Genomic DNA, 16,256 nt, shown 5'->3' with positions numbered 1-16,256 from the left:
TTGATAACATCTCGTCCTTTCATCTGGAGGTCATGAATTCAAATCCCACTCAGGCTATTTTTCAAACGCTACAAATTTCCGTATTCATACACACAAGCTTCTCTGTAAGCTTCTGTGGTGATTAAGTCATCAAAAATATAGTTAAATCTATTTTTCAATTATATAAAAGTTTATTTTATAAATTAAAGTCTTTTTACAAATATTTATTGAAAAATTAACATAAAATAAATTTATTTTGCATAGTTTCATATAATAGTGACTTACCTGCACTTTAAATTTATACATTATACAAACATTATCTAACCATCTTAACTAAAGTTGATGTTGCATGCCCTTTATATGTTCAGTGCACTAAGAGTACTCATTGATACATTCTATACTCTATATGAATGATAGCCCTTGGTACTTCTATTGCTACTACATTACTGCTCATTCACGTACATTACCACTCATGTTTCCTCCTCATCATCACTTTATCATTGTATAATACTCAATATATGCTTCTCATAAGTTGTGAACTACCTTTGCAGTACATAGTTGTGTGAGTATATATGTATGTGTATATATATATATATATATGTGTGTGTATTTGTGTCTGTGTGTGTGTGTCTCTCTCTCTCTCTCTCTCTACCCTCCCCCTGTGTGTGTACATGTATGTATATTTGTGTGTGTGTATGTGTGTTCAGTTCAAAAATGATCCTACTGCATTAGCTATATTGTAAGCACTGTTTTCAGGATCACCAAACATCACTAGATGATGACTATCAAGGAGGTATTTCCAAGTTACTACACCTACACATCCCCCTTTTTTCCAAATTTGTTTAAATGTGATATATAAATAAATTCACAACATGGATAAGATTTATAAAGTAGCAAGTATATGAAGCACATGCAAGGCAGATCAGTGAGTGAGAGTTTATAGTCAATCCTCTTTCCAATAGCTGTTCCAAATGACAACCAGCTGTTACCACAAAACAGATCGTCATTTAGTGCCATCATTTTGAAAAAAAAATTTTTATGAAAATTGTTACTCATTTATTGTTTTATCTAATAACATGAGATCTTAATGTAAAATTTAAAAAAAAATTATAAAACTCATTGTTCAAAATTCCATTACAAGCAAACAAAATGTCAAAAATAGGTTAGAACAGGACCTCGGCTTTGATCAGTCAACTAACTTTTCAACTTCTCATATACTATTATGGTTTTGTATATTGATATTTAAACTCATTTTATTATATTCTATCAAAATTCATTACCTGTTATTTAAATTTATCTTTTATGTTATTTTATTGCATTTTCATTGTGACTGTTTAATCAATATCTACACAACACATCAACAGTCAACAGTTATTTATTATGAAAGACTTCTAAAACAGCATATTCACTGAAGCATTAATTATCATTACCAATTTTTTTGAACACTCATTTACTGGAGTGTACTCTTCTCAAAGATGTAACTCTGAAAAAAGAATTTTTATTTTGTTATGTCTATATTTTAGGTCTATGAAGATAGTATAAATATTTTTTTATACGCTTGCTTCTAGTGGAACGATATACCTCATTAATTAATCTTCAGTGTGTAGAGAATTTTTTTTTATTTATATTTTTGTACAAACAGAATAAAAGATGTATGAAGATTAAATGGAAGAAGTTAAGGATCATTATGAAGTATAAATTTGGACTTTACTTTGTAACAATTTTGAAAGAAACAAGTTTACTGACAACATTTTGAAACTAGTCCATCACTCGTGTTTGCATTAGTAAACATCCAGAGATGCACCCACACTGAATGTCTTAATTATTCATTACTACTAATTAATTAATTATACATTATTACTAATTAAAAAATCTGAAAGTACAGGTTTTTGCAGGTTATTTAGTCTAATTAGTTAAAATATACTACTAAATTATGAATGAATATTTTTTCAGGTGTAATTGACTCTAAAAGTTTGAATGACAAGGAACAACTTAATTATTTTTTCCATCAAAGTTGTACGTGGCTGCTAGATTCTAATGTTGAGAGAAATCTTATTGTTGAATTATCTTCAAATCAAAATCGTATGTATTCTTTATTTTTGTGAATATAATGTTTATTATTATAATTAGAAGACTTAAGAAAATTCTGAATAAAATAACAAACTTTATTGAATAAATTATTCATACATTTTCAGTCATCTAAAAAATGCATATAATTTTTATGTATCCTTTTATAATTATTAATTTTAAAGTTTTCAATAAATTAATTTTAATTACATTTTTAAAACACTTGTTTTTTATCCATCTTTGAAAAAACCATACACATGCATGAACATAGACACACCAAACTAGTTACAAATAAAACTTTTTATGTTGTAGAATGTTCTTCACAACAATGTAAATATTTTTACTAGAACAACCTTTTGTGAAAATACCAGAAGAATAATACATTTAAACATAATTAATTTGTTTTATCTGACAAATCATTTTTACTTCTAAAAAACTAATACAAAAAATGTAATGCAGAATTTATTTGGAATGCATTTTTTAAAAATCTGATGTGAACATATGACTTCCTTATACGCCTATTAAATTACATATTCACATTTTTTGCTGCACTTCATTTAAAGTTATTTCATTTGAAAATGAGATACAATCCTCCAATTCTTTAATAATGTGGACAGACACAATTGCTGAAATATTAGTTTTTATTAACATCAAATATTTATACAATTATTAATTCAACAATCTTACATGAAATATAACGATGGAGTAAAAGTCCCTTTATTACTCATACTACTAGATCAGTAATACAAAAGTTTTTGATTTCTGGTGTGTTATTTAAACAAAAAGAATAATTAAGCGATTCCATTTAGTGAACTCTTGTATACTGGTTACAAATGTTAATTTCGACCTAACGGTGTAAAATATGCAATTTTTATTATTGGATTATTTGGTGAATAATCAAAAATGAAAAAGAACAATCATATGAAAAAGAAAGATAATATGAAGAAATATATCTCAAAAACGATGATGAATATGAAGGGGAATAAAATGTTAAGAACAAGGGATGAATAAAAAAATTAATAGAAGATGATAAATATAAAGAGAAAGAAGACATCAAGACCATGGAAAAAATAAAAAGATTAAGACAGGATGATGAATATAAAGAGAGAAAATTTGAAAACTAGAGAGAACACACACATTAAGACAAGAAAAATTATATCAAACCAAAGAGCAATTAAATGATTAGCAACAAAAAACAAATAAACAAAATGATGATCAATTCCGACTTTGGGAGAATATTTTCCGACAATATCAGAGGAGTAATGAACTAAAAGAGTAAGAATTTTTTTCAATTTATTAAAGATTGGGTATGTATGCCTCAGTATACTGTTGTTCGTGTGAGGGTCTATTTTTCAGTCACTTTATAGTTAACTTTAATGTAGATAAAATTAAACAGAAATACCAGAATAATTAATTAAAGTTAAACATAAACTAGAAAATTCAAAAATAATACGATTCTAAATTATAATTTTCAATTAATATTAAATAATCAGATGTTTCACTAAATCTATTACATATACACATATGTAGTACCTGTTAAATTACATTTACATATTTTTAAAAGTACATAAAATTTTACTTCACTAATCATTTTTTCCTTTTTTTTATCATTGAATAATAATAAACTGAATAACTGAATTCTTATTTATTGTAAACATTTTTTTTTTTAATCACAGGTTAATAATTATTAAATCAATATATTTAAATTAAATAAAAGAAAAGTTAAAAAAATAAATAAAAAAAAGTTAAGAAAACTAAAGATGAAGTGTGATTTGGACTGATGTGCCTTCCCTTTAAGATCAAAATATTTAATTAATTAAAATTTTAATTTCAATTGCAATCAAAAAGGAAGGTGCACAACTAGACTGTTACAACCGTTGGATGTTACATCCAAAATTTTAACATCCTATGGCTAATCATTTTTGAGTTATGTGAGATACATATGCACACACATACATACATACAGATATCACACTGAAACTAGTCAAAACGGATTCAGGGATGATCAAAATGGATATTTCCGTTGAAATATGAAAAACAAAATGTTTCACTATCGCAATACTTGCTTTACTTTGTATCACAAAGTAAAAAAAGATTAAAAAAAGAAAAAAGGAAATGAAATCTGAAGACCAAAATTTTTCACGATTACAATACTTCCTTACTTCGTACAAGAAAGTAAAGTAAACATAAAAAAGTGCTGCCCATAAAAAGTTTTAGGTTTCTCCCTTAAACTCTTGGGGGGTAAAATGGTCTCAAAATTTGGGTTTTAACTGATAAATCATTACAGTATAATGTAGTTTTTAGTATACCAGAATAAAGGTTCATTAAATTTTCTAACAAAGATCTCATCCAAAAATTATTTGTTAATGGAAGAATTTAATCTATTTGCAGCTTATACTTGATGACAAGGTTAGTTGGGACTTCTATGCAGCAGAGGTGATAAATATTTTAAGGAAGTTGTTTTTTTAGATATGTTTTTCATCATATGTAAATATTCAATATTCACTTTCTCCTTTGTATCACAAGCATAATGATTTTGATTTTTTTTTTTATAAATAACAGTTATTTACATAATTATAATTATGTTATTATTTTCGTTTTTTTGCAAAATTTCATTTACTTTCAGTGTCTTAAGAAGACTTTAATTAAACAGAATAAAATTAGTTTCAAATTGTTATTAAGTTTCAAAATTGTTATGTTTATAAAATTATAGTGAAATTTTATTTTAAATTAGTTACGTAAAAGTATTATTAAGTAATTACAAAACAAACATCAATAAATTCAAGTATTCATCAAAACTCACTTCATATCATCAAGTTTTAAGTCTGAAGCATAAGATTTTAAATCTGGTGACTTAAGTTAAATATCTATTTTTCAAACAGAATATATGATCTGCTATGTTGTTAAATAGAGGTAAAGCATTTTGTCAACAGTGATGCAAAGAATGAACTGTATCCAAATTCCAAGAAATGCAATAATAAATTATAATGCAATGATATTTCAATGCAAAGTAATGCACTGCATTAGGTGGACTATCATAACATGGAACGATTGATATCATTATATAAATATGTGTAAAATCCTGGAGTGTATAGATTTGAGCAAGAAGCTGCCAGAAAATATTATAAAAGTTTGTACTCTTGAATTCAATGTTTGTTATCTTATTTCACCTGAAGTTTAGCTGCGGTCAGTAATTAGCCTATTTCTCAACACCCTCTTTCTAAATCCTTTTTCTGTTTACATCAAAAAATCCATTTGATTTTTTGATCCAATTCATCTGATTGGATTCATCATGATCCATCTGTCTTGGAAGTTTGTCTAGAGAGTCCATTTCCTATCTGAGCATTGCACAGTATGCGCAATAAGTAATTAATGGCTGCAGTATTTTATCAATTAATTCAGAGTATTATATTCCTTCAAGTACCAGTGAACTCCAGCCAAGAACCAGAGATACTGACATAGCTAGGGTAATGAATAGTCATGTGGCTTCATTTAACTAGTTTCATTTTCAAGGAAAGGATCTTTTTGCCCATTATCATACATCCATATAATAACACTGATAATCATAATTTTTGTTTCCTAACACGTGATACATGATTTTAATCTGTTTTTGATGCTAAAAACAAATATAAACTCAGAATCTTTCTACCACCCACCACTTTTGAAAAATGTGTAAATTTTAATTAACAGATTTTTTTCATTTTCCAACGAACAGTTAGCATTTTAAGCTCCTATATTGTGTTTTGTTAGCTCATTTTCTATTGTTTAACTTTGTTAACATAATTTTTAAGCTGCAAATAAATAATACTAGACAAAGAATTAAATCATATCAGAGTTACATATTGTGACATCATATCTAATACTGAAGAGTGAGCCTTCATGGACAAGATCAACCATGTCTGTGCAGGTCAAAACAGCTGTGTTGTTTGTATTAAGCACTGGATTTAGGAATGAATTAATTTTGTTCAGTCTTATTGGTGTCTTAAGTTTGTTAATAGTGCAGTGTCAGAATGCCTTGAAACTGTGTAAATGATGTGCATGCCTTTTGTTGTATATATGGTGAGTTTACCATAAAATCAAATAGAAAAACATTACACCTTTAATTAAAAGAGCATATCATTTGTACTTTCAGTGTAAAACTGGTGATCAGGATAAGACATGGGCTCCTCATGCTGTATGCACTAATTGTACTGTATCTTTAAGAGGATGGCTGAAAGGTACACAGAAGGTTTTGCCATTTGGTACACATATGGTTTGGCATGAACCAAAGGATCATGTAAACGATTGTTACTTTTGTTTAATAAGTGTGTCTGGAATTTTTTAAAAATCTAAACATACTGTAAAATAAAATATCCTTCATTGCAATCTGCAATCAGGCCTGTACCTCACAGTGAAATTATTTCAGTTCCTGAGCCACCTGTGAATGTATGTTTCGAAAGCAGCAATGAAGAATCAGGCAATACTGAAGAAGACAACAATGATTTTGATTTATCTTTCAATAAGCCACATCTTATATCACAAGGTGAATTAAATGACTTGGTTAAGGATTTAAATTTATCAAAAAATCAAGCTGAACTGTTTGGATCAAGACTAAAAGGTTGGATTTACTTCAAAAAAATACAAACATTTTGGGCTTCGAAGCTGACAAAAAGAACTTCCTCTGTACTTTATTGATGAAAATAATTTGATTTATTTTACAAATATTGATGAGCTTATGTTGCACTTAGGACAAGTTCATAAACCTGAGGACTGGCGCCTTTTCATAGATTCGTCGAATAATAGTTTAAAAGTGGTTCTACTGCACAATGGTAACAAATATTCTTCGATACCAATCGAATGATTGGTATCATGGTATGATTGGTATTATGGTATTAATTTGAGAGAGACATACGATGTGATGAAAGACATTCTTGAAAAAGTAAATTATAAAAAACATAGCTGGAATGTACGTGGTGATTTGAAAGTTATAGCTATTTTGTTAGGCATGCAGTTAGGCTATACTAAGTACATGTGTTTTCTCTGCAAATGGGACAGCTGAGCTAGGAATAAACATTATGTTACCAAAGAGTGGAAAAAACAAGACTACTTAACTCCAAGTGGGAAGAATATTATTCATGAGCCCTTAGTTGAACCCAAAAAAATATTTTTATCCCCTCTCCAGCTCAGCTTGCAGCTTAGGCTTCATTTAAAGATATTTGCAAAACTTTTCTCTACAAACAAAAATTTGACAATTACCACAATATTGTTAATCAACAACTTCATACAGAGCTATGGGATGTAATATGTCTTTGCAAATACATTTCCTCCACTCACATCTGGATTTTTTCCTGGACAACCTCAGAGATGTAAGTGACGAACCACAGTGAACATTTCCATCAAGACATTTCAGTGATGGAAAGCCACTATTAAACAGAAATGGAATACTAACATGCTAGCCGATTATTGTTGGGCATTAATTCAGGATGTGCCTGAGACTATTTATAAAAGAAAAGCACCAGCGAAATAATTCTAACACAGGTATGGTCATGCAAAATTATAAATTTTACAAATTTTAACTATATTTTCCCTTAATTTTTTTTTAAGCATAATTTATTTAAAACTAAAGGTGATAGAAAAATTGTATTTACAGATCTGTAATATGTGCAAAAAGCAATTCAAGAAATGGTACCTCACTTAGAAAAACATTAAAAGATTTTTTTTGTCTATCAGTGTAACATAAAAAACTGCTCATTGCTTAATCTATAAATTTCAATTTTGAAATTTTTAGATTTTTCTCTAATAAGTAAATTAAAATTATTAAGTTTATTTCAAAATATATTTTTTTTATTATTTTATGATTTTGTACAGGTGCATGCTCAGCTTGGAATATAAGTTTGCATGAATACTCTGAACAAAACACTGATAGAACTGGGACAGAATTATACACTTTCTGTTCTAGAGATGGATACAAAAACTATTCACTGCCATGGAAGCTCAATATTGTTGTTATAAAGTAAGTAAGATTTCTTTTTTTTAATATTTTAAAAGCATTGATTTTTTAAATAAATATTATCATATGTTTAAATTGTTCTATCAGGTAAATTAACTTTAATATTATATTCACCACAGTCATGTTTGATTCACTCTTCCAGGTGTTCTTGGGTTCAACTTTCAGCTTCTCCAACTATACTATAACTCTTCATTAACCATCACTTCTCATTCACATCTTTTCTATCATCATGATCACCAATTTAAATCTATCCCATTGGTTTCTTTTCATTTTCTTCAAATCTTCAAGGCCTTTTTTGTAATCTGTTCATCCCTTTTATAAACATGTTCAAACTATCATATTTTCTAAGTTTCTCCAGTAGACTATCCTTTCCTAGTTATTGTCTTGTTATCTAATAAATTAGATCCTGTCAATATATATTTTTTGTTAAATGATTCTTTTTGACTTTATCTTAGCAATTTCCACCTTACTCTCAATTTTCATCCTCTGGTCCATGTCTGTGCTGCTTAAGTTACAGCAGCAAAAGAATGAGCAGTATACAAAATGGAAATTCTTCATCCAGAATTAAGTTTCTGTCACTCTGAAATAACTCAAATTACTCTCATACACAGATGAAGAAACCTAAATACTCCAATTATCATTAATGTTCTATCTTATTAGTACTTCTTTTGCTTTTTTTATCTTCTTAAGCACCAGTAACTCATTCTACAAATTCAGTTTATATACTAGCTTCTCCTCTACCTCTTTTCACTTCCTGTTGCACTTCCCTGTTCCACTGCCTTCTATCTTAAACTATTTTTATCAAAATCTTATCTCAACATGAGATGGATAGTTTTCATACGTTACCTTTACTAACTAGATCAGACCTCTGTATACATTTCCTTCTTTAGCTCTCACCCACTACTCCTCTGTTAATAATATATAAGCTTCAGCTATTTCCAAAAATGTATTTACTTGCCTTTTTTGCCTACTTTTAATTACATTTGTTTACATAAATATTAATAATTTATTATATTTCTATTCAACACTTTTTAATCCGAAAGCTAATATTATTTTATCATTAAATGTTTCTAGATTAACTGCAATGACTAGAAGACCACCACAATTTCAAATTAAATGGAGGTCTCAGATCGTCCGTGCAAATACACGCACCGCTGGGCCAGTACCAGAGATGGCTTCACAGGCTACTGTGTGCACACATCTACATTTTTTGATTGTATTTCTTCTTTTAATAAATAATCTCACCCACAGATGAATTCTGCTCAAGTATTAGAAAACAAAAACAAACGAATAAACAAAGACAATCTACTCCAAGAGTAGGAAAACTAGTCAATCCTTACCTTGCGGCTGTGTCTTACATCAACTTGGTAATATAAGTACAGTTTATTCATTATTATAGTTTTATAGTTGTTAAATTATGTTTTTTTAGAGAATTTTTTAATAAATGTCTCCATTATCATAATAATGTAGAGCTTATTTCAGAGTGTATTTATTATTTTATACAATTACCACTTGTATGGTTAAATGGCTCTTATCTGATGAAAGTGCCTGTAATATTATTGGGTATTATAGCAGTCTAATTTGGTGCTCATTTTAAAACTGTTTTTTGTTAGGCAGTTATATGAATGATGATATTTTTTAACACGATTTGGAACAAAAACATATTAGATATAATTTTTTTTTTTGTATTTAATAATTATGATTTTTTTCACTTCATTCATTCACTCATTCGTTAGAGTTCATTATAATCAGTTAATTTAAGATTTTTATTGCTTAACAGCTCTTTCAAGTATAGTTATAAGTGAATTCAAGTAAACATATCTGATAGCTTTTTATGATAAGATAGTGTGTTTTTTAAATTATTTTTTTATTTGACATAATTGACAATTTGGTTTCACCCTTTTTGAAACTGACAAATTCTGAAATAGGCCAAAAACTAAAATAGACCAATCATTAAGGTATATCAAAAACATGGGCAGTATTGTAGATCACGTGTAACAACAGGTTGATGATTGTAAAAGAAACTTTTTGGATCATCCAAAAGATCTTTTTAGTAAAAAAGGAAAGTGTTAATTTTACAATTCTGTTAAAAAATTCTAGTTTTTAGATTTGCTTTATATAATATGTAGACCTAAATTTTCAATTTTTTGAACAAAATATTGTTTTAATTGAATTAAAATTTTCATCACAATTGTGTGAATTTGAGGAATCTTCCTACTTTAGTTTCACATAATAATCACATTATACCTTTTTTAATAAACATTTATAAAATATTGTATAACTGGTGTTCATTGGAGGAAAAATTATTTGAAGAATACCTTCACATTAAGTATATGGTAAACTGAACCAAAGTTATTTGAAAGTAACATTTTTTAAACTTATAACGTCTTACTTCCAGTTGCTCTTGACACTGTTAGTCCTTTCAGTGACACTGATATTGCTTTTTTTCACTATGCCATCAGCTAATGTAATTACTAGTGGATTTTTTGATTAGGAAGATGTTTTTTTATGTGATGAAAAAGCATGCTAGAATTGAATTGTTTAATATTCTGTGCTGCGACCTTATTATTTCATAATGTTCACCTGCAGTACTTATTTGTATATGTTTTTATTTTTTTGTTTTTCTTTTTATTTATTTACTATTTTAGGTAGCATTGTCCATGATTATTAGACATTGTAAAACATCAAAATAAAGTGGAAAGCAGAAAATTACAACCTAATATTCCTAACTCTAGTGATATTTTACTTTAGTTCACCCTTTTCATTTTTCTGGATACTGTATATCTACTCCAGGTACTATGGAACAATTTTTTTTCTTAATGAATTAATTCACTACATAAGCTCAAATCTTTTGTGTAAGAATATGAAATATAATTTTTGAAGCATGTGAAAAATGTCAAGTCTGACTGGGATTCGAACCTGGGACCCCCGGATGATAGGCTGAGATGCTCCACCATGGAGATCAGCTTAGTTTGTAGGCATGCAGTTTACCATCTTACCTAAGATAAAATAAATTTCCTAATGTCGGTGGGTTTGAGATTTACTTCTACAAGACAATTGGTAAATAATTATTCTATAATGCTATGGAGTGGCTTTTTGGTGTTCATTTTATTATTTTCAACCTACATTCTGCTTGTTCACTTTCAAACATTTGCAGTTAGAGAAGTTTAGTTTTTTGATCTAGCAGGATTATGTTTATTTGGTTACTGTGTTTTAACTGTGCGGTTCCTTTAATGGAGTTTATTGTATAACAACAGTAGATCCCAAGGTGAAAAACAGTAACATCAATTACTGAAGATGCCCACAAAAGCAGTTGAGTACATTATGATAAGAAATTTAATGTTATTAAATGTTATATTAAAAAAAATTGGTTCAGTTTATCACTAAAAATTAAGTTTTGTTAATTTTCACTTATAACCATCATGTAGCAAAACATCACTTATATCACATGGATATGAATGCTGATATATGTTAATGTTATAACCACATGGAAGAATTGTGCTGTACTTATTTTAATGGCTAACAATCGAAGTGTTCAGCTTATATTAAAAGTGTATTTTTTCTTTAAATAAATTAATCAAATGGTTATCACCATGTGACTGTCACTATAGTCTGCTCTTAATTATTATCTAACTAGAGCCATTTTCCTACAAGCATTGATGATAATTAATTGCCCCAATAATGATATTTATAATAATAATCCCAGTGATGATAATTAATTGAGTGAAAACAGCTATTGAGTCAATAATTGGCAATTTAAAATAGCACTCTGAGATATGTTCAAATTGAATGTTTAATGAAATTAAATATCAAATTTATTTTTTTTATTTAATTTTATTTTTTTATGTGGTTTGTCTTTTAAAACTGTAGAGCAATATATTTCCCAGATTTGCTGTAGTGTTGGTTTGTCCTTGTCACAAATAACCTCTTGATGACAAACAGCTTTTGCTTGATTTAGATTCAGTTATGAAATAACTGTCCATTTACAAGCAAAAGTGAATTATATTGTATTTGTTTTTGTTACTTCTAGCACATATCTTATTTAAATTTTATTCATTCAAATATTTAAGTCGGTAACTAATTTTGATCATTTTAACTGAGCTACTGTTTAACCTATTGAGCTTAGTAATTATGCACTAACTTTTAATTTTTATTAAAATTCTTTAAATTACTTTTTAATCATATCTTGGCCCTAAGCAATAAATTCTACAGTGATAATTTAATTTATTGTAAAAACTCTTTGGTGGTTGGGTTTCAATTAACCACACATCTCAGGAATGGTCGACTTGAGACTGTACAAGACTGCACTTTATGTACATTCATACATATCAACCTCATTCAGCCTTCAAAGAAATACCTTATGGTGGTTTCGGAGGCTAAACAAAAAAAGAAAGAAACAACTTGAAATACTTTCTGCATCAATGCATTTACTCACAGTTACTGACTATCTTGTTTTAATTGTGCAAATAAAAAGCCAACAATAATTATTACCAGCAAAACCAGCTTTGAATAAAATCTTTACTTTCAGAGTAGCCAGCCAGTTAGTAATTCACCTACAACTCCTCACTGATTTGAAAGTACTGTGTTCATCATAAGACTCCCACTTTTCAAAACATATCCTTTATGAGCATTACACACCAAATTTTTGGGTTGATATATCACTCCAAATCTTATTTGATATTTCACAATAAATTTATGATATCACACACATAATGTAATTTTCCTAAAGGATCACAGAAATACTGTGCCTCTCTGCTCACAGAAATTAATTATATCGTGCACTTCACAGATGGTATGACCAGTGGGCACAAGCATTTAACAGAATGGACAGTTAATGAATGTTTAATGAAATAATAGATCACAAATGATTATTGTCTATGTGCTGTGTTGTGGTGAAAAATGATTTATTTTTAATAATGTATGGTAAGTTAATAGTACCTGAGTAATCTTCATTCATGTGTTAGATGACCTTCTTAACAGAGCTAATTAAGGACGTAATCAATTAATGATACTGAAAACTTCAAATAGTAGTGAACTTGATCTTCAATCATAACACTTTATAAAATCAGAAAACACTTTGTTTTTAGATCATTAATTAATTCTAAGTTATTTTGAATTATATTTGAAGAAATTTGTAAATTGAGATTTACAAATCTTTACATGAAGTATTTTTGTTCTTAAATGCGTATTTAAGAAACAGTATTCAGACAATACATCTTATAATGGTGTTTATGTTTTAATGATTTATCATTTAATAATTCTTTTTTACATTAAGTTTTTTACGTTAATTTCAATGATAATCAATTGCAACATGATCTATAAAGGACAAAACTTAAGAAAACATAAAAACATTGAATAAAAAAAAATAAAAATTAAAAACATTTTTTTAAATAATCTTCCATTAACTTCCATCATATGATATTACATAAAACAATCAGTAACGAACATTAAATATAACTACATGCTAGTAACAGTAATTATTTAAGTTTATTTTAATTGTTTATTAATGAATTAAGTTAAAAAAAAATACAAACTAAGGTATATTACACTGCATAGTACATTTTTTATAAAAAATTACTTAATTTTGAATCTATCAAAGACTAGTAAAGTCTAAACCTGACCTTATCTGTTCTTACATTATTAGTACACATCATAAGGTTAGCAGTTTAGTTAAGGTAATCTCCAGTGATGTACATTTCCTACTGTAAAATAGATTTTCCCACTTGCTTCTTACATAAATGTCATCGCATCTGTTGACCTACTGTGTTCACCTTTAATAAGCAAACTTCTTTAAATTTCTTTTCAAGCAAAAAATATAAATATATCTTACACTTCATTCTCTTTAGAAGCATACAAATCATGATGCATAAAAAAATTTAATTTTTCTCTGTACACAAGTTTATGCATAAAAATTATTATAACAGAAATAAAACCATAAGAAAACCAAATAAAGTAAAGAAAAAGTATGCCTGAGCTGTATGTTAATATCATACACATAAAGGCTTATAAATGCATAATACAAGATTGGTTACCAATCCCAAGAATTAAAGCTCAACTTTTTCATTTACGTAATGAATGTTATCAAAAAGATAAAAAATAAAAATAACTAAAGCAGTTAAAAAACCCCAAGAATGTGCTGCCAACGCTAGTTGCAATCAGTTAAATGAATTTACAAAATAGTGAAAGTTCACTAGCCTAAACCATCACAAAATATCCGTAAAAACATTAATATGAAAATAATATTCAGTCAACATAAGTAATTGTTCATTAAAAAAATTATTATGTTCCAAAGTTTGCATCAACAGTTCCAGTTAAGTATACCTAATTGGAATGGGTAATAAACAAAGGATTTTCCATGTAAATGTGGAGTTTACATTTTATTTTCATGAAAATTACAAGTTTTTAAAATGTGATATAGATAGGAAATTTTATTAATGAATTATAAAATTCCATTAAAGAATAAGTTTTCCACCCACTGATGTTAGAGGGAAAAAAAGAAACAAAAAAGACTATTGTTTCAAGTACTTTACTTAAATTAATTTTATTATAATTAAGCTTATTAAAAAAAAAAAAAAAAAAAAAAAAAAAAAAAAAAAAAAACGGAATAAAAAGACTATAAATTTAAAAGTAAATAGATATTACATAATGAAATAAATTATATAAAAGACTAGCATTTATACTTTTATGCTGTTACCAAATAAGTTAATTTTTAATAATATAAATCTTATCAGTACTCTGGTAACCCCAAAATATGACAACATAAAAAGCTGTTAAATGAAGCAGGAGTTGTATAGTTTCTGTTTAGTTGAAAGTAAATGATAGTATTTAACGTTTTCTCATATGACTTAAATAGATTAAACATGATCAAATACTTTTGTCATCCACACAAATCAGTAAAGAAATAACCGTAATCAGGTTTTAAATATTCTTTACTTACAAAACTGAACAATTTCTACTTTCTTACTCAAAAACTATTAATCAAAATACTACTTGTGAGCTAGCTACAAAATGGTACTATTTACAACAAGGATAGACCAGAAATTCACCAGCATAGCTGAAGAAGCAACTGTTCTGTAGATAATATTAAAGATCACTGCATAAAAAATAATAGAAAATGAATTATTTAGATATTTAAAATTTACATTAAAATTTTTATCATCATTAAATGTATACATTTTAATTTTAATTTTTTTTTTTTACTTTGTGTTGTCAAGGGTAAAATTTAATATCAAAATTAAAATTGTTCAAAAAAGACTATTAATGAACATTATGACAGATCACGAAGTGGTTTTGTGTGTATGTGTGTGAGTTGTTGCAATGAAGTTACTGAAAAAAATTTTTGTAGCAGAATTGGTGCTTTAAAGTACAGTTAAAATAAAATTAAGATGATTAGAAAAGTGAATGTTTTTATTTCTAATAGAGTTAATTTAGTACCAGACTAATCATATTTCTTAGTGACTTTTATTAATAATTAATGGACAAAGTGTGTTCAGTGAATGAAACTATACCTTCATATCTAGTGCCAAAGAAGTGTTTAATATCTGCATTAATATGAAAGTTGTTAACAAAATTACAGTTTTGCTAAAATAATAATTTTAATTATATAAAGGATGATAAAATCACAAATTTCAGTAGTTTTAAGTTTTGTTGTTGATTTGTATTATTCTGTAACTAATCTGTGAAGGGGATTTTTTCAGTTATAGTACATCTATTGTTTACTATCTTAAAACCCTCACATTATGTTGTATTATTGTTTGGAAATAAAGTGTATTGATTTTATTTGTATTTAAATATTTATACTTAATTGTACAACTTATTTTGATGTTTAGTTAACTACAGTTTTTTTTCTCTAAACAGACTAAAATTTACATTTCCTTCCAATTTTTAGTATAGAATCACAGTAATTTTCACCTGCAGTATATATCTTTTCAGAGTTATAAGTTGGATATTTGAAGTAAGTGAAGAAATTGTGTAATAGTAAAAATGCCTACCTACATCACCAATGTAAGATAAGAGACAAACCAGAAGTTGTAGAATTAATCCAACTTTAATTAATAGAGTTGGTAATTAGAGTAGGTTTTCTTTGTTATTTTATGTTATATTTATTTTTTCTAATCCTGTATATTATACATGAAGAAAGAGCTGAACTAAATGATATATGAAATAAATTTAAAAAACATAAAACGCAAAACCATTTGCAAAAAATGAATAATATTTGTCA

At 27.4% G+C, this 16,256-nt stretch overlaps 1 protein-coding gene across 1 annotated transcript in view; it reads left to right on the top strand.

The window, feature by feature from the left end:
* The window catches only part of LOC142320832 (uncharacterized), a 136,503-nt gene extending 120,692 nt beyond the window's left edge, over positions 1-15,811 (top strand). Inside the window, exon 12 of the mRNA XM_075358807.1 lies at positions 15,250-15,811. Within this exon, the coding sequence (XP_075214922.1) occupies positions 15,250-15,254 (5 nt within the window). The 3' untranslated portion in view covers positions 15,255-15,811. The remainder of the gene's footprint in view (positions 1-15,249) is intronic.
* Positions 15,812-16,256: the final 445 nt, after the last annotated feature.

The sequence above is a fragment of the Lycorma delicatula genome, chromosome 3 (assembly GCF_047948215.1).
Source record: "Lycorma delicatula isolate Av1 chromosome 3, ASM4794821v1, whole genome shotgun sequence".
NCBI lineage: Eukaryota > Metazoa > Arthropoda > Insecta > Hemiptera > Fulgoridae > Lycorma > Lycorma delicatula.
Note: the sequence above shows the minus strand (reverse complement) of the source record. Positions and strands in the feature narration are given on the sequence as shown.